We start from the raw sequence: 20,050 nt of genomic DNA on the forward strand, positions 1-20,050 counted from the left end.
CTTTCCCTCAATCCGCCGGCCGGAGCGGTCGACGTCCTGTGTGAATTTTTTTGTTTTTCTTGCTTCCTTCTTTTCTCCTTGGCACAGGTCAGACGTTGGTTGGCCTAAACACGTTTGACCAGGGGGGTCGTATAGGTAGAGACGTGCTGGCGTCATCATGATGGTGATTGGAGGGGAGCGGTGGGTGGGCTGGTCTGGATGGTCTCCTCTGCTTGCCTCCTCCCTCCTCCTCCTCCTCCTCCTCGCCCTCGCCTCCTCGTCATAATTCCCAATTCACCACCATGCTGCAGCAACGGTACCGTCTCCCGCGCCCCCCTTCCTTGCTAACCGACCCTCCCTCCCATGAATCAAGAAATTGAATTCAACTGAAGGCGACACCACCCCGGGCGGTGTTCTTATTTTCTTCCCTCATGTCCACCTGTTTCTCATTCCTATTTCTATGATACGGTGTCTTTGGAGTGGTGAGCTGGAATTCGACTGCACCGGGAGGGTCGAGTGGTGAAGAAGAATATGGCTCGAAGGGCGTGCCGTTTCTATCGCCAAGGAGACGATTGGTACGTCCCTCTCTCCCTCTCCCCCTTCCCTCCTTTTGCTGCCTTCGATTCACTCAATTTGCACGCACCTGGCAGGCACGTTTCTCATACTCTAACTGCATCTCCTGCAGTTCTCGCATGCATTTTTCTGGCTCCGTGTCTCCTCTGTTGTATAATATGACTTGCTTGCCTGTTCTTCTTCTTCATCTCCTGAAGGGAATGGCGGACGTAAATGTTACAACTGATCTGTTTGGTTGATTACTTTAGATTCATCATAGGAATTTACCCTTTTAGTTCCTGAGAACAACAGGAGCTGGGTGGTTTGAAGCCTTGAACAATTTTGCAAACCATCACCTGGCTCTGGGGGCATCTGGACCTTTTCTCCCTTTGGATATACATGCGTGGGTTCATCAAAAGATGCAGCAAGCTCCATAATTTATATACTTTCTGTTCGTAGAAAACTTCAATTTGTGATCTGGATGCAGAGCGGTCAAATAGTTTGGGAGAATAAAGATATATATGGTGCAAGAAAGCTCCAAAAAGAGTGTAATATCGGGGGAAGGAAGAAAAGTGTGATAAATACTAGGGTTCAGACTGTTAACTTTTCTATATCTTTCATTTTGCATGGTCTTATCCTGATGATTGTTAATATATTTGAAATTGATCCTGGATTGGAGAGATATACTTGATCTGACTCCGCTAACTCTCAACAAGCAGAGTTGGTTCATGGCTTTCACCCCAGGCTGATGTGTCTTAGAACTGGATTGTATACTTGATCTAATCCCGACCTAGAAAAATTTCATGACTCCTATTTTGGTTACTATACTTCCCCTGTAATAATTACTACCATGTCTCTGTTTCTGAAGATTGTCGTATCCAAATTCTTCCTTGCACCTTTTATATCCTCTCTCAATCTCTATGCTGAGAAAAAAAGTTAACTTGTAAATTTCAGTGGAGTCTACGATAGTCAACATGTCATTAGATAACAGAAGTAGAAAATCAATAGTTTTTCTGCAAGCACCTAAAATTAGATAAATCCTTCATTCTTGATTCTGGTACTTGTCACTATTCTGTAATTCACTAAATCGTTTGCCTTGACTGGTGCTTTTCACGTGATATAATATGTTTTCAGTCTTGCACACAAAATCTTGTTTAATCTGAAATACAAACTTTCTTTAGCTCATGTACATGACTTTTCAGGTCACTACATAAGATCTATAAATATTGAATTGCTCCAAGTCCATGTCATGCAATGTTACCATCGCTTGTTAGAAGATATCATTGTAGGTTTTAAAAGAATTATATCTTGCTTATATATTTGCCTTGAAAAATGCTTGTGATTAAATACCTTGAAAAGAATTTTGCAGGCATTAAGGAGAAATCATGTATTTTGAGTTACAATGGAGGGGGCTGTGATCAGCATTACTAATAGTTGGTAGTTGGTGCAAGAAGAGAGAGAGAGAGAGAGAGAGAGAGAGAGAGAGAGAGAGGGGGGGGGGGGCGGGGGGGGGGGGGGGGGGGGGCCAAGGGGGGGGGCGATTCATGGTGTGCCTTCATCTTCATCAACGGTCAGCCTTGAGCCCATATTTATTTACATAAGTTATGCCATGCTATTTCAAAAGAGATTGAGATGTTATTTTTTTTCCTTGTTGAATTAAGAGTCCTATTGGAATGAACTCCATGCTGGAGGAAGTTGGTTGACCTTAAGAGAAGTTCATAAATTGGTCTTGGAGGAACAGGTGCTTGCATAAAATTTTCAAGGAGAAAAAAAATTCAGTCATCTTCATTCTTCTCCTTTCTCTTCAACCTGAAAGTATAGTCCTCAGATCCCTTATAAAGTCCCATTTTCTTTGCCTGTTTTTGGTATTGTCCTCATTTTGTTCCCAAGTATGATATAAAATATTGATATCCATCATTTTCAAAAATATGCTTTTTTTATTGTTTTCTTAGACCATCCTTTGCTTTTTTAAACACTATCTTAGATTTTATGCCATCCCCATACATGTAGAAGTTTGAGAAGATTGCAAATGGCCTAGGGTGGATGAGATGTTTGAGGTAAAGCACATCCAGGAAAGGTTAGTTTGCAGTCATACATAGTTATATATATATATATATATTGTCCCTTCTAGGGAAGAAGGGAGAGAGAGAGGGGAGGGGGGGGGGGGGGGGGGGGAGGGGGAGAGATTGGCAAGCTTTGTAGATAGTTCTTTTGCGCACATCTTTATGCCTATTTGTCTTGGCTGATCAAAAAATGTGAAGTTATATTTTTTGTTATATCAAGATCGGAATAAATTACTTCTTGTCTTAATGAAACTTTTGCAAACCAATCATTTTGGAATTAAATTGAATCCTACAAATAAAAGTTATGCAGTGAGATGCTTTGATGAATGCAGGTTTTGTAGCACTGGTCTTCCAAGTGATATTGTTATTGAAGTTGAGGGAGTATTCTTCCATCTCCACAAGGTACATGTTCGCAAGTCTTAGTAAGTAGCGACAACTTAGCAAGCATTTAATCTTCCCTTTTTTCATTCTTTCTCATGAACTTCTGTTATGCTGTATGAATGGCTATGATCATTTAACAAAACAAAAACAGATTCAAATTTACTAAGGCTGTAAACAAAATGGATTTGAGCTGGGCTAGACCCATGTAAGTCCAAGTCTGGTCCAGTTTGTAATTTAAGGCCCAAGTCTAGTCAAACTCTCTAATTATTGAATCTAGATTATTCCATCACTGGATTTTGAGGTTCAGGTCCCCATCTGAATCCATGTAAAGCCCCATCCCATTACAGGAAGTAGGATAAATTTTCAAGACAGGAATGAAGACTTGAGAAAAACCCCCCTGAAATAAGAAGTGAAATAGAAGCAAAACATATTAGTTGGTTTAGAATGCTTACATTTTTACCTTCATAATTGGACTTATGCTAGAGTCCAGTTGAACCTGTATGAGCACGGTGGACCCTAATGCTTGGGACAGGGTTCTGGCCTCTGCTGGATTCCTGGCACAGTCCAGCCATGGTGTTCTTTTGTTAGCTCAGCTTTTGTTGAACTTGGGCCGATCCGGGTCCATTAAAAATCCAAAAGCATATATCAGATACCTGTGAACTGAAAAAACAACGCCCTTAAAATCCATGCAATTCCTCAAATACGAACAGCAAACTAGGAATCAATGTAAGTTGAAGATTGTGGCGATGGTGAATATATTTACATCATATTATTCACTAGAATGTTGGTATAGGTGATGAAATTGTTTATCAGTTTTTCCTTAATAAAAATACAGACCACCATTTTGTGCTTGTTTCTTTTTTGTTTTCCTTTTTAAATAGATCCATAATAACATGTAGGGGAACATGGATGGTCAAAAAGAATTGCTTAATCTTTGAAATGGGAAACACGTATTAACAATGTAAGCTAATATGGAATTGGAATAACTGGTAGTGGAACATCGTGAATAATGGGTCAAGAAAAAACCGCTTAATCTATTTGAAGTAGGCAACAGATACTAACAATATAAGTTAATGAGAACAATAGATGTTTCAGATTCCTAGTTTATAACCATACTGGAGAAGTAGCAAGCATTTATTCATTGGTTTCAGCAATAACAGACTTGGTATTTGCCTGCCATGTCTGAATAAATTAGTTTGTTATTCGGCTTAGAATAGAATAACGGCATGAGATAAATAACATTGTGCACCATATCATATCATTTAACACTTTGTATCTCAACGATTTAAGCACTGGTGTGTATCAGTCCATATTGGTTGTACCTTACCATACTGGTAAAGTCCTGGTACTTGTACACCCCTTGAAACCAATGCATGCTGATATATGGTACATCACCTCTATTTTTTCGTACGAGCACACCAAGAGGCATACCATGTGCCTGTGGAGTACCATTCCAGTCTGTACCATACCTCTACGATATCATTACATGGACCAGTACCAATACATCAACCCTTGGTGTATCTACTGTAGGCTTGTCACTGCTACCATTATTGATATGCATATTTGTATACATGCATGAACACAAGCATATATACACCCACGTGTACATATATTTTTGTACATACTTTTTTATGTATCCACATACATAGGTGTACACATGTCTGTGCTATACAAATTCATTTCTATATGTTCATAGGCGTGCATATGCACATATATTTTCTGTATTTAAATAGATATACATACGCACGTGAATACTTATTTACATACATTGCTCCACATTTCTATTTTCTTATGCATGTTTATATCTTTTGCATGTATTTACATGCACAATATGTATGCCTATGTCTATGTATGTGCACATCTGTGAATGTATCTTTACGTATATGAATTTATTCAAGCCATATGTCAAATACGGTTGATATATTGCAAGAGCTTTTTCTGGAAAATGAAAACTTTAATATCCGGCATGGTATGCCATGACCGGTCGGTTAGAACACAGTTTCAAGGTCTATGCTTATAAATGGCCAAGCTATTATATTGATAGGTGTCGGAGAAAGCTGATGCGATCATTTTAGGGTCCAACATCCCAGATTTTTCTAATAATTACTTGATACCCTGATGGACTGTTAAGGTTATTTTTTATATTTCTACTTCAGAATTTGAGTTGACATGAAAGATTCTGCTTTACCAAAGCTTGTCCCGTGTTTAGCCTGATCCTGTTGTGACCCTTAATCAGAGTTATTTATACCCACTTCGTTTTTTTTTTTTTTTTTTTTGATTGAAGATCTGTGTGCATATCAGAGAATTCAAGCAGTCCTAAGTGTTTCTGCTGTGCTGCTTGGACATCTAAGACACCTTTCTCAACACTAATTATATGGTTTTTTTTTAGCATGGAATTTTGAATCATTTGTAGACTGGAATGTTGAATCATTCGCAGATCAGGCTACCAACCTGAAGAAATTGGATAATCTGAACTTTGTTATGTCTAAAACTTAGTCTAATCTTAACTAAACGTACTTGTAATTCATCATGTTTTGTCGATATTATACCCTTGCAAATTGAGATGAATAAAAATGGCCGGGCTCTTTGGAATTGGCTTTTTCAAATATCACAATGGAGCTGATAACTCGGCTCCAGGAGCAATATAGTGAAATCTGGTCTTGTACAATCTCTGTACCATTTAACTAATTACTCTATCCCCTTGTTTCCTATGTGAGCCTCAGCTGGTATGAACTTTTAAAGGCTACATGAAAGGCACGTGCAGAAGGAAGTAAAAGAGTTCTGCACAATGACCTGAACATGCTAACAAATTGCGTCTCGGCGTGATATCCTATCTATGGAAATAATGTGGTAGATGTAATCTAAGTCATACATGGGACCAACATTGCATCTCTATAGGGTCGGGGGTATATCTTTCATGCGAAAGAAGGATTCACCTTCCTTTGCGCAGATAGATGAATGACAGAGTTTGGTGCAAGGTCCGCCGTACCGGTCGGCGTACCGGTGGCGGTCCGAACCGGTACGTACCAATCCCGTACCGATCCTATATCGGTACAGCAGTCATACCTGCCAGTTTTTCATTAAAAACTTCTGGTACTGGATCTCACATTGATCTGGTACCAGTCCAAGCCCGGACCTGTTTGTATCGGCCCGTACCGGTACAGGCCGGTACGGCATACCCTAGTTTGGAGCACTTTGAGATTTTGTGGTGGCTGATCCAATAGTGGATTCATGTTAAGGAAGGTGAATCCTTCTTTTATGCAAAAGATACAACCCTGATCTATATTGCATGAACAAACAAAGTCCTAGTTTCTTATTCTAAGCATGGTGGCTGGACTTGTATACTGATTTAGTCTGCACTATCATTGGCAGCCACGGAACTGGTCCATATGTGTATTCAACCCAATATTGGTTGATTGACAGTTCTGCTGCAGTTAGTGAGTGGATTTGCAATTTGCCATTGGTAATGTATCAAGTAATGCTTCGCCTGTTCAGAAGCATGTTGCCTCAGTATAGTGAACTAGCCAACAATTTTCTTTAGAGGATATTGTGATATTTGATTTGATTTTCTTTAAAGCTTTTTGTGATTTTTGAATTTGAGAGCAATCAAGCCCTTAGTTGTCATTTTTCCCTCGTTTCTTATCATGAGTGACTTTTGCTTTGTTGTTATGCAATGCTATCTTCAAGAATTCTCCATGATTGATCATAATGCAGCAATATCTGCCTTCTCTCTTTTTTTCCCTGAAGTTTATGCACTTCCTGATCACAAACGCAGTCATTTTATTTCTGAAAAAGCAAACTGATAGAAGCTTTAAATATTTTATTCTAAACACATTGAAGCTATAAACGTATTTTCTTCTATTATCTTTGATGACTACATGACTGCTGCTTAGCAAGTTATTCTCATCTAACCTTATTATATCATCAGTATTGTGAATTTTTGACCTTATTTTCCAAGAGGAAAACATATAAATATTGACTTTTTGCCATTGTTTTTATTTTTTTGAAGTTATACTGGCAAGTAAATGATGAGTGAAATTATTTTTGTACTTTTCTTTCTTGCCAATATATAAATATTTCTACTCACACAGAAAAGAAATATGCACCTTGCATTAATTTCCTTTTTGTGAAATTGTATATGATGCTTGCTCACAAGTCATGAATCTATCCATTATATTTTGAGAAGGCAGAATTGTACATGGAAATCATAGTTTTATTAATGTTACTGCTGTCTTGGATGCTTTTTACATGAATTGTACATGGAAATCATAGTTTTGCTAGTGTTACTGCTGTCTTGGATGCTTTTTGCATTCATCCTATTTATTCTTTGACAATGATTCAGATGGAAAAAACAAGTTACCTATAGATCTTCTCTCATTATTTTCGTTAAGGGAACACTAGGATATTATTTCATTCTGGTGCAAATAATTTATGACTGCGCTTGCCTCTTCAGTTTCCTCTGCTGTCAAAATGTGGGAAGATTGCACATATGGTAGAACAACTGCGAAATACAAAAGAGGACATGTGCCTTACATTAGTCGGATGTCCTGGAGGGCCTGATGCCTTTTTATTTGCAGCACAGTTCTGCTATGGAGTCAGAGTGGAACTGACACCGAAAAACATTTTAATGGTGTATTCTGCAGCAGAATATCTTGAAATGACAGAGCAATTTGATGAGGAGAATTTACTGGCTGTGGCGGAAAGTTTCTTCCACAAAGTTATCTTTCATAGCTGGAAAGATTGCATACTGGCTCTGCATAGGTCTGAGAATTCTATTTCAAATGCTGAAACCCTTCATATTGTGAGCAAATGTCTTAATGCTCTCTCGACGATGGCATGTACTGATCCTAGTTTGTTTGGATGGCCGATGATGATGTATGGGAGTTTACAAAGCCCTGGTGGTAGTATCCTCTGGAATGGAATAAACACGGGGGCTAGAATTAGAGCCTCACTATCTGACTGGTGGTTTGAAGACATCTCATGCCTTGGTGTGCCAATGTTTAAGAGACTGATAGAAACAATGAAGGAAAGAGGCATAAGATCAGAAAATATAGCTGGTGCGCTGATGTACTACTCAAGAAAGTATTTACCTGGTCTTGACCGATGGCAGAGTGGGCAAGCAGGCAGAACCAGAAGTCTTGCAAGTTTCGCTATGGCACCAGCTTCAGTTGATCAAAAACTGTTACTGGAAAGTGTTGAAAAGCTGCTTCCTCGAAAGAAGGGAAAGTCTTATTGCCGCTATCTGTTAGGGCTTCTACGAGTTGCTATGATACTGAATGTTTGCCAGCAATGTAGGGACTCTCTGGAGAGGAGAATAGGCATGCAACTTGAATGGGCAACACTCGATGGTCTCTTAATTCCTAATTTCTCAGATTCTGATTATTTATATGACACTGATTGTGTTGAGCGGATTATTCGTCATTTCTTATCTTCACAGGAACTAAATATTGCACTATTTTCACCTTCCTCTTTTAATCCTGCTACATCTCCAACCTCTAGTCCCTTAAGTAAAGTCGCAAAGTTAATAGACAGTTATCTTGCTGAGGTTGCTCCTGATGTCAACTTGAAACCCAAGAAGATGCAGTCTCTCCTGCTGGTCCTTCCGGAATCTTTGAGATCCCTGGATGATGGACTATATGGAGCACTAGATATATATTTCAAGGTTTGAATCTTTTAATTCATCTTGTCTGGCTATATCATAGTTTATTACTTTGCTTACTCCCATCACTTTTGGTTATAGCACATATATCTTACCGAGAGAGAGAGAGAGATTATAATGCCTGGATCTTAGAGCAAGGTATTATCAGGTTCCTGTAAAAATCCAATGTCTAATTTGTGATGTTACCAAATAGTTTCTATGCATCAACTAATGTCTAACATTGAAAGCATAAGGAATATTCTAACTTAGTGCTTTGTAGCCAATTTAATTAGACGAAAATGGCTTGCTGAATACCTAATACTCTCAAAGTTTTTGTTTGTGTAATTGCCTGTGATTGTATTCAGAATGACCTATTTTTTTAGAACATACATTAGGGTAAATGCATGCATTTTTAATCATGTTGGATTAGTGATGTATCTTATCCATATATTGCTCAAGTCAGATGCGCATAAAAAGCAAACTGCAAGTAATGTACGAATCAACGTTAGAAGAAATATATTGGAAGGCCATACTCTAGCTGTTATTTTGGTGTTGCCCAACAGCGTAGTTTTTAGACAAAGGGTATAACAATTTTGTGCTTCAAGTATTCATAATCTGATGTCTCTTCTGCAGGCACACCCTTGGCTTCCAGAGAAGGAGAGAGTGCAGCTTTGCAGCATAATAGACTATGGGAAGCTTTCCATTGAAGCGTGTACACATGCATCGCATAACGAGCGCTTGCCACTTAGAATCATTCTCCAAGTTCTGTTTTTTGAGCAGTTGAGGCTGCGTACAGCCCTTTCTCACTGTCTTCATGCATCAGAAAGTGATGACGCTGCCATTACTGGTGACATGGCTGGACAACTCTTGCAAAGAGATGGGTGGGTTTCACTGGTCCGTGAGAACCGGGTCCTGAGAGTGGACATGGAGCGAATGAGGTCAAGGGTCAGAAAACTGGAACTAGAATTCGTAAACATAAAGCAAGAGATGGGGAGGGTGAGTAGGCCTCACGATCTGATCAACTCCACTCGCGTCATCTCTAGAAAACTTGGGTGCATGCCGGTGCCGAAGGATCTACACTCTGGCACAATAGAAAGCACAGGTCCTAGCCCGAGAAGGTCGATTGAGAGACCATATCTTTCTCATCAATCAAGCCATCGGTAAAGTTTCTTTTTATGGTGCACCAAAAAGGTGGGGTTTGTTTGACAGCAGAGAGTTCTCGCGGCGGGGCTCGAGATCTTTCTCTGCAAGTCCAGATGCTCTCATGAAAAGCAGGGTATGTGTTCGACAGTTGAATTGTATAGCTTTACGGTTTGTCATCTGTTCTTCCCGTGCATTGTGAGACCGATGAATTGTTTACAGTGTGCTCTGTGTCACGCTTTGCCAGTCAATCTTGTGGCTGTTGCACATGGTAACCCTGTTTTCTCGAACTAGCTAGATGTCAAAATATGGAACTGTTGTGAAATTGCTGCACTATCGTTGACGGCGGATTGCAAGATACAATTATATAGACATTGGGCATGCTCTTTCTTGAAGTGGGTTTGTGCGAAAGTGAAACGGTTAAGGAGAGGCCTCTTTGTTGGAGTTGACAATGGCCAACGGAAAATCTGGTGCTATACGTGTGGACGAAAGACAAATAATTGCTGGAGATAATCATGGCCCATCTGTTATTAATTTGCAACGTGAGTACATGCAGCAATATCTTCCGAGCAAGAAATTTATCTTTGTACATCTAACTGTGGCCAGTCTGTTATTCATTTGCGAAAAAAAAAGAAGGGTGGTCATCCAGTTGCTTTATCGGCAGTCTCTCTAGCATATAACGGCTTGTACAAATGTCTTTGAGCATATAAAGGCTCCAAAACGGATGTAAGTTCGCGTACCGGATTATTCACGCGACGGTATCATATACTGTAGCGGTCTGGGCTTAACATGCGCGTGTTGACGGCATTACCTGAGGGCTCGTGCGACGAAGCTCCGGAACGAGGTAAGCATGTATTTTTCACAATATGATGCTGAAGACCGTAGAGCTCTGTAACAAGCGGGGGCTTGTGTCGAAAAGCTTTACTAGAACCTTCATGAGCGACTCTAGTACTTACTGGGTGTCGCGCCCCAACTCGATCGCCCGAGCCGAGGATGTGACGGACGGCCGCAAATCCCACCCCACAGGACATGCAAAGCCCATCTTTTATTCATGTCATTCCTAGAGACGATTAAACTGTTGTATTTATTCAAAAGAATAGTCCACAGTTACTAATAAAAAATAAATTAAATTATTTCAGTAATTAAATAATTTTTAAACCCTAAGCTTTTTACTGCTCGATCCCAGCTCCATCTACTCTGCTGCATAGAAAAGGGGTAATGAGCTTACGGCCTAATAAGTTTCCAAAATTTATGGTAGGATCAAATATAAAGTAAATTTTTCAAAATATTAATAATTTAACACTGCTAAGATGCATTAAACAACATAATTTTTTTAAAAAAATATGTCATGCTTTACTGTAAATCATAAACTCTCTTCCGGTCTTTGTTGACTATGGCCACGATCAGCCCCGTAACAAGATCCGAAAGGAATCTGTCTTTGAATACATAATACGCAATCCATCAGCATGTGCTAGTGATAACCCCAAGAAATTAATTCCAAAAATAAAATATATAATCCATCAGTGTATACTAGCAATTAGCTGCGACTGACTATATCCGAAAGGATTAGCTCTGCCAGCGATCACCTCTGATTAGCTAGACTCAGAAGAAACTAGTTTCTGACATGTGGCCAACGATCAGTCTGGTTGGCTCAAATCATAATTTTTTTTAAAAAAATATATCATGCTTTTTTGTAAATCATAAACTCTTTTCCGGTCTTTGTTGACTACAGCCATGATCAGTCCCATAACAAGATCCGAAAGAAACTAGTCTTTGAATATATAACACGCAATCCATCAGCATGTGCTAGTGATAAGCCCCAAATAACTAGGCCCAAAAATGAGCTAGCTCTAAATCACACGGTCACGTTTAACCCTAAGAAATTAATCCTAGAAATGAAATGTACAATCTACCAGTGTATACTAGCGATCATCCCCGACTGACTAGACCCAAAAGGATTAGCTCTACCAGCGATCAGCTCTGATTAGCTAGACTTGGAAGAAACTAGTTTCTGACATGTGGCCAACGATCAGTCCGGTTGGCTCAAATCATAGTTAAACGAGAGAGTTTTTCAGAATAGTCATAGCAACCAATTTTTCATACATAACATAAATGTATTTGTTTCAAAAACGTAAGCACCATCAACCAAAATTTCACATTTTACTTTCAGAAACTAAAAATTATTTATTTTCAAAAATTTATGCAAAATTAAACTAAGAGAAATCATCTCTTTTCAAGCACTACTATTATGTAAATAAATCCTTATTTTCATAATCAGTCGAGAATAAGAATTTATGTTTGATTTGTAATTTTTAAATTACTATTTTTATGCATACATGCATAATACTTATAAATATGCATAATTTTCTAAAATTTTAAATTTTTGGATTTAATATTTTCTTCTCATTCAAAACTAAGCAATATAAATTGCAATTTTAAAATACATGGCATGCATTATAAATTCACTATGTCTCATTGGACTTCTATAAGACATCATATAACTTAAAATGTTCTATGATAGGATCCAGTCCATGTCCAGACCATCATGTCTAGCCTAACGTTTAGGGATCTCGACCAATCCTAGGATCAAAATATTAATTTCACTAGAAGGTGGGGTTCGTGGTTACCTAAATGCAAAAGTAGACTTACTCTGGGTTAACTAATAAAGACAAAGAAGAGAGAGAGACTCAGTCCGGATTTAATTAGAGACATGGGTTTGGTCTGTCATTGGCATGGATCATCACTGCATTCAATCCACGGACTAGAGAAGAGAAAATAACAATTAGGAAAGAAAAATAGGATTTCTTTTGAAATAAATAAATAAATAGGGGAAAATGGGAAGAAAAGAACTTAAAGGAGGGGGAGGAAGAAGAAAACAGGGCGGAGGAAGAGAGAGAAGAGGGAAAAGAGGAGGTGGGGTGGGGGGGGTGGTCGGGCGCTCGGAGATCTGACAGCAAGGCACTGGATAGCCGACAGATAGCGGTCGGCGGAAATAGATACAACACAAAGGAAAGAAAACATCAAAGGGATGGCATGGGCTCAAATTTGGGCCCACACGGAGGAGATCTGAAGAGGGGGAGGGGGAGCAAGGCGGTGCAGTTTTTCGGTGAGATAGTCGCGGCTCCATTGTGCAACAACGTTTCGATCGCCTGCATAGAAAACAAAGCAAGGGAGGTGAAGAGGGGCAACACCCTTAGATGCCTTAGATGGTAGCTTCTTTGGCCAAATGGAGGTTGTTGCTGGAAACTGGACTAGGAGGTGACCACGGACCGAGGAGGAGGAGCTCCGGCTGTGGTGCGACGATGGACGGTTATCTCCAGCAGACCTGCAAGAAGCCTGTGGCCGGGGGTTCCGACGTAGGCCCTCCAATGCTTAAATCAGAAAGGGACTTTTAATGGAGAGAAATAATAGAGAGAAATAATGTGGGGATGTATTTTTGGCCGGGGAGGAAGAAGAAGTCCCCCCGCCTAGAGCTTCCTCCCTTTTTATAGGAGGGGATGTAGCGGTTACCGGTAATCGAGCGTGATTGTGTGAATCAATGAATTACCGTAAACGGTCTGAGATTTCGGACTAGCTGGCGATCCATTGAGATCGTGGGAATTCAAATGTTGACAGCCGTTGAGGCGGAGATCGCGGAATTTGATCCCAAATTTGGAGGACTTGATTTTCGGTGGAGTGGGGGGTCGGTTTCTTCCTTTAACTGGGTCTTTCTTGGCCTTGAGGTCGATCGGGCTTAACTCAGCCGAGACCATGCCTGCCAAGGTCATACCGAGATCGAGGTCATGAGCTCTGGGGTCGTCGGTGCCGAAATCGAGCGCTCTAAGGTCAAGCGCTCTGAGGTTGTGACTGCTGAGAGTATACTTGCTGTTGTCACGTTCGTCATCAGGCTTTGGTGATTTGACCTTGTGCTCCGAGTGTCCCATTTTTCCCCTAACACTATTCTCCGACTTTCGAGTCCGAGCCATTTCTGAGCTTGGACGAAGAAGTAGCTATCTTTATCATGCTGATGAGATCGGGCGGCTTTAAATCGTCTTGTTGTTTCGAAAGGAGGGGAAAGGGTGCTTTAGGGCGTCTTCAATGAGAGCACGAGGCGGCGGCTTTTTGCTTTTCGAGACGATTTTGAGCCATGGATTCATGTTGAGGCTCCAATATTTGACGAGACGCTGCTTCGATTCTGCTTTTAAAGCGACGATCCAGGTTGATATGCTGTTTTGGTTTCTAAGGTTGGCACGTGGCGCGATCTGGATGGGAGGCGCAGCTTGCCCTTGTCGATCTGAACCGTTGGAAAAGGGTCTATATAAACCCTGGCCTGGCCCTAAAAGCCTTCATTTGGCCGCCATAATCTTTGCCTCTTCCTTTCTCCATTTTGCTTCTTTCCGATTGTTGTTCATATTTTCCGGAGGTACCTCTGAGTACTCTGGAGGTCTTTCTTGATCCTCCATTTCTAGTTATCGGCGCTTTCGACGGGGACCACGGTAGGTTTCCACCCATGCTTGCTCGGAGGCTTGTTTTCTCTTCTTCTTCTTCTTCCTCGATTTTCTTCTTCTTCTTCTTCTTTATTTGGGAGCGAAAAGGATGTCTGGCGGTGCCTCATCTTCTGCTAGGGCTTCTTCTCGTGGGGAGGAGGTCGGGCTGGAGGTAAACCATGGCCCGGACGGTGTTGGGTCGAGCCTAACCAGGGAAGAATTGGGTGCGATTCGAACCCAATTCCCCTTCCCACGCGAGTTCACCTTTGAATTTGCGGGACTGTGGGATAGAGTTACGAGGCCCCCTCTAGGTCGGGTCGGAGTGTATGTGGACACACTTCGGGCCGGCCTGAGATGCCCCCTGCATGGGTTTGTGAATAAGCTTCTAGAGATGTATCGTCTCGTCCCAGCGCAGCTCGCTCCGAACTCGTGGAGGATAATCATTGTTTTTTTATCTCTCTGCCCAGCTCACGGCATACCAACCTCGATCAACATCTTTCGCAGGTGTTACATGCTAAAGTCTAACCCCGTAGACGGAGGATGGTTATACTTTGCCCTTCGGGGAGGTAGGCCATTCTTCCGAGGTGCTCCTTCCTCCATTCGTGGGTAGAAGGAGAAATTTTTCTTCCTCTCCTCCGAGCTTCCGTGGAGGTTTAACCCGACGTGGGGCCAGCCAATTATCAAGGCCAATAATAAAACCCTAAACTAACCAAGGGCGAGCAAAGAATCCTTCAGGCTCTTCGCTGTCTAAAGGGGGATATCCTTCTGAATGACCTCCTGAGCGAGGAGAGCCTGGTAAATGTCGGCTTGAGCTCGGCGTGCCCTGAGGGTAAGGGCGGTTGTGTGTTATTTTACCATTGTTCGTTTCACTTTCGCTTCTTGTTCTTCTTCTTTTTTCTTTTTGGAGTTAATCTGAGGCTTGAGTTTTTCTTTTTCAGAGATCGCAGGGATGGTGTCGAGCAACGAAGCTCTTCTTGCTCGGTACAACAAAAGGGAGGCCGAGGCCAACAGAGCTCGTCCTATGCCAAAGAAGAGGCCTAGGATAGGCTCGACTTCCGTTCCTATGGAGGTCGAAGATCTTGAGGTTAAAACCCCTCAGCTTGTTCGGAAGAACAGCCGAAAGAAGGTAAGGGAGTCTAGACCGAAGGAGGCTCCCCCTATCGAGCGTGCAACTTTCGTTGAACGCACAATTTCTGCCAAGGCTGCAGAGGAGCCGTCGGCGCGTGCTTGCCCGACCTCGGGCCCTTCAAGAGCCCACAAGATCATTCGCCTGTGGCGCTCAGGACCCGAGATGGGGAGCGGCCTCGGGGTCTCGAGCTCTTCCCGAGCTCCTTTGCTGGGCCCTTCGAGGCTCGATGTCCCAAGCTCCTCAGAAGTTGAGGACCTCCCCGAGAGAAAGCTCTATTGCCCGAGTGGGTGATCTTCAAGGATAACTCCGCGCTCCACAACAACGAAGTTGCTCACCAAGTCATCTGTTGCGTGCTGCTTCCGACTGACCGTGCTGAGCTTAACGCCATCGGGGTCAGTGATTTTGTTGATCAGGCCTACTACTCGGCTATTTGGGTAAGTTTTTTCCTGCACTTTCATTCTCATACCCCTCCGGGTTTTTAATCTCGGTTGACTTTTACTTGTTCTCGTTACAGCACCTCCATGAGATCGATATGCTGGTCTCCTTGGCGGCTGACTACCAGGCTCGAGCTTGGAGGAGCCATAGAGGGGAGGAGGTCACGGAGAAGAATCTCACCGAGGGTGAGGCCAGGTGGAAGGAATCTACTGTGGGGGTGGAGGCTCTTGAGTCCGAGCTCAAGCTCATGGCTGAGCATTTTTAGGAGGAGGAAGCTTCACACACCCTCACCAGGTCAACCCTTCGTGCTGCCGAGGCTCGCTTGGCTGATGCCTAGTCTGAGCTCGCGGGCCAGAAGTATGAGGCAGGAGTTCTCTGGCTGAAGATCGAGCAACTCGAAGCTTGAGAGAAGAGGTCGTTAGAGCAAGCCCGGAATGCAGTGCAGATCTTCCGTGAGTCGGCCGAGTTCCAGGACCTGATGGAGGAAGAGGCGGTTGACGGGCTCATCCGCGGCTTCGAAGATTTCCGGGCCCAGGTGCGGAGGATTAGCCCTAAGCTCGACCTCAGCGGTCTCCAACCTCGTCTCGGGGTCGCTGGGGACAACAGCGCACCCGGAAGCCCTGAGGATGACAGCGCGCTCGACAGTGCGCCTGAGAGCCCTAAAGCCGAGACTGAGCATGCTGTCGTTGAGGCCGAGACCGGGGCAGCTAAGCAAGTTGCTTGCGAGGTCCCCTCTAGAGAAGCAGTTGGGGGTGCTCCTAAAGTGGCTCCTGAGTCCGCTCCCGAGGTCGCACCTGAGGCTGCTCCCGAGGTCGCGCATGAAGCTGCTCACGTGGCCCCTCCCGAGGTCAGCACTACTTCAGAAGCAGCCTGAGCTTCTTTTTCTTCTTCTCCTTTTTGTATTTTTCATTTTGCCGACGAGATTGGCCGCCAAAACCATTGTACAGCTAAACGGGCCAACCTTAATTTTTGTACTTAACCTCAGGGCCTTTCATTAATGAAAGAAATACTTTTTCCAATTTTGTTGCGCCTCTAAACTTGCTTTGCTTGCGTTTTCGATGGACTCTTGTTTTTGATTGCTCAGCTTGGACCTCTTTGGGTAGGATCTCGTGTGCCGCCTTTTTCCGAATCTAGTTATGACACTTTTCTTTTAAGTCTTCAGGCTCGGATCGACCTATAGTGTGGGTTGAAGGTGAGCCATTATTAGGTCGTAAAAGTTGTGAGTTAGCACAGGCTTGAGTACTCTTCGATCTATGACATCTGCCTCAGGCGTCTAGGACCGTAGTCGAATCTTCGTTAGGTAGTTCCCGAGATCGAGGGAGCCTTAGCTCGCAGTTGACTCAGTGGGGCATTTTGAACTTGGTCGGGACGTCTTTAGGTTGTACCCGAGGTTATCGCAGCGGGTCATTTCGAACTTGGTCGGGGCATCCGAACTTAGTCGGGCATCGTTAGGTTGGACTCGAGGTCGAGGGAGGCTTGGCTTGGGGTCGACGCAACGAGGCGTCCCGAGCTTGGTCGGAACATCTTTAGGTTGCACCCGAGGTTATCGCAGCGGGTCATCTCGAACTTGGTCGAGGCATCCCGAGCTTGGTCGGGGCATCCGAACTTGGTCAGGTATCTCGAACTTGGTTGGGGCATTATTAAAGATACATACAGGAGACGGACCTCGTCCATTGGTGATCGTGCGCCCCCACTTGGAGAAGGGCGGCGTTGGAGATGGAGATGCCCACAGGCGATGGACCTCGTCCGTTGGCGATCGTGCGCCCCCACTCGGAGCAGGGCGGCATTGGAGATAGAAATATCCGTAGGTCATCTTTTGCATTCTCCGACCTGAAAATAGGTAAAATATTGAAATTATTTAAAGCTAAAGTGGCGTTCCGTACCTTTTGGAGACATTTTGATGACTACCGAGCTTCGAAATCCCTCAAGACTTGGCTCAGCATCGGATTTCTGAGGTCGGCCTTCTAGGGGAGGCGTTCTGAGCTCGGCCTTCTGAGGGAGGCCTTCTAAGTTTGGCCTTTTGGAGGAGACCTTCTGAGGTCGGCCTTTTGAGCTCGGCCTTCTGAGGTCTGCCTTTTGAGGTCGGCCTTCTAGGGGAGGCATTCTGAGCTCGGCTTTCTGGGGAAGGCTTTTTGAGCTCGGCCTTCTGGAGGAGGCCTTCTAAGGCCAACCTTCTGCGCTCGGCCTTTTGAGGTCGGCCTTCTGAGCTCAGCCTTCTGAGGTCGGCCTTCTGGGCTCGGCCTTCTGCGCTCGGCCTGCTGCGCTCGGCCTTCTGAGCTCGGCCTTCTGTGCTCGGCCTTCTGAGGTCTCCCTTTTGAGGTCGACCTTCTGTGCTCAGTCTTCTGAGCTCGGCCTGCTGAGATCGGCCTTCTGATGTCGGCTTTTTGAGGTCTATCTTCCGAGGTCGTGCCTGCCGAGGTCGTCCTTCCGAGCTCGGTGGGAGCTTCGGTGGTGGCGACGCTCTGCAGGAAAGCGATGTCGTGAGCACTGTCCTGAGGACTTACATCCATGAGGAGGGAGTACATGCTGGTCTCTTACTTGCTGCAGGCCTTGAACGGCCGCAGTGAGCGCTTGGACTTGTTGCACCAACATGTCAAACTGTTCAGGGTGGATCCGCGGAGCTTGATCTCCGGAGACATTGGTGGTGGATTCTGGACTGAGCGGCCAGAACTTGGAGCATGATGCCGGGAGGCATTAGAGGCTCTTCTACTCCTTAGTCTCATGATCACGACTCGGGCCCTTCCTCTAGTCCCAACTGTTGCTGGAAACTGGACATGGGGGTGACCGCGGACCGAGGAGGAGGAGCTCCGGCTGTGGTGCGGCGACGGACGGCTGTCTCCGACATATCTGCAAGAAGCCTGTGGCCGGGAGTTCTGGCATATGCCCTCCGATGCTTAAGTCAGAGAGAGACTTTTAATGGAGAGATATAATAGAGAGAAATGACGTAGGGATGTATTTTTGGCCGGGGAGGAAGAAGTCCCCCCGCTTAAAGCTTCCCCCCCCCCTTTTTATAGGAGGTGATATAGCGGTTACATGTGATTGGGCGTGATTATGCGAATCAATGAATTAACGTAAATGGCCTGAGATTTCGGGCTAGCTGGCGATCCGTTGAGATCGTGTGAATTCAAATGTTGACAGCCGTTGAGGCGGAGATCGCGGGATTTGATCCCGGATATGGAGGACTTGATTTTCGGTGGAGTGGGGGGTCGGTTTCTCCCTTTGACTGGGTCTTTCTTGGCCTTGAGTTCGATTGGGCTTAACTCAGCCGAGACCATGCCTGCCAAGGTCATGCCGAGATCGAGGTCGTGAGCTCTGGGGTCGTGGGTGCCGACATCGAGCGCTCTAAGGTCGGACGCTCTGAGGTTGTGACTGCTGAGAGTATGCTTGCTGTCGTCACGTTCGTCACCAGGCTTCGGTGATTTGACCATGTGCTTTGAGTGTCCCATTTTTCCCCCAACAGAGGTGGCAAGAGGGTGTGGGCTCACTGGTAAGCGGTGATGGAGACAATCTCGGCTAACAACGGTGGTTTCCAATGGAAAACAGCGCGATAGATCTTAAAACAAGAGAGGCAAGGCAATATTAGATTTTAAGAGAGAAAGATGATATTTTGGGCTGCAGTGTTTGGGCGGGGTGGCATGCTGGCCACTGGAGACAAGGAAGAAGAAGAGAGGGAGGCCCGGTGATGGATCATTCGAAGTGGATGAGGGGATTTTAAAGATAAAATGGATCAAAATTTGAAACCTAAATTTGTAATATTTAATAAACAAGTAACCCGATCCGCTTTGCTAAATCTAGTTAATAAATAACTAACCCGCTTAATCTATTAACCTATGTAGTCTATTGACCTATATAATCTATATAACATGTTAACCTTAATTTGTATAATATGTTGATCTATATAATTTGTTAACCTATTTAATAGCTTAATCTGCTTAATCCAATATAACTTAATTATTAAATAAATTAGACAGGTCGAGAGATTGGAACTTGAATCCATTTTTTAAATAATTTAAATAAATTGATCTGTTTATGATCCAAGCCTACGTAGCTTAAATTCAAATCTGTTTACTGTAGGTTGTAGGTTGAGCATGGGTGGAGTTGATGAATCGAATCCTATTTTGTCAGATCTGGATGGAGCCAATTTAATTTAATTTTTAAGCAAATACAATATATTCGAGTTACACGGAGGAAAATGGCCTCATTCTTTTTTTTCTTTTTTTTTCTTTCTTTTTTTTTTTTTTTTGCTCAAGATGGCCTCGTTCTTCCC

At 43.5% G+C, this 20,050-nt stretch overlaps 1 protein-coding gene across 1 annotated transcript; it reads left to right on the top strand.

Moving 5' to 3' along the window:
* Nucleotides 1-258: 258 nt before the first annotated feature.
* Nucleotides 259-10,410, top strand: LOC103723840 (BTB/POZ domain-containing protein At3g44820). Its single transcript, XM_008814897.4, has 4 exons — nucleotides 259-554; nucleotides 2,927-2,996; nucleotides 7,429-8,637; nucleotides 9,247-10,410. Exons 1-4 carry the CDS (start codon nucleotides 511-513, stop codon nucleotides 9,775-9,777), a joined length of 1,854 nt encoding a protein of 617 aa, XP_008813119.1. The 5' UTR covers nucleotides 259-510; the 3' UTR covers nucleotides 9,778-10,410.
* The last annotated feature ends 9,640 nt before the right edge of the window (nucleotides 10,411-20,050 follow it).

Source organism: Phoenix dactylifera, chromosome 10 (assembly GCF_009389715.1).
Source record: "Phoenix dactylifera cultivar Barhee BC4 chromosome 10, palm_55x_up_171113_PBpolish2nd_filt_p, whole genome shotgun sequence".
Classification (NCBI taxonomy): Eukaryota; Viridiplantae; Streptophyta; class Magnoliopsida; order Arecales; family Arecaceae; genus Phoenix; species Phoenix dactylifera.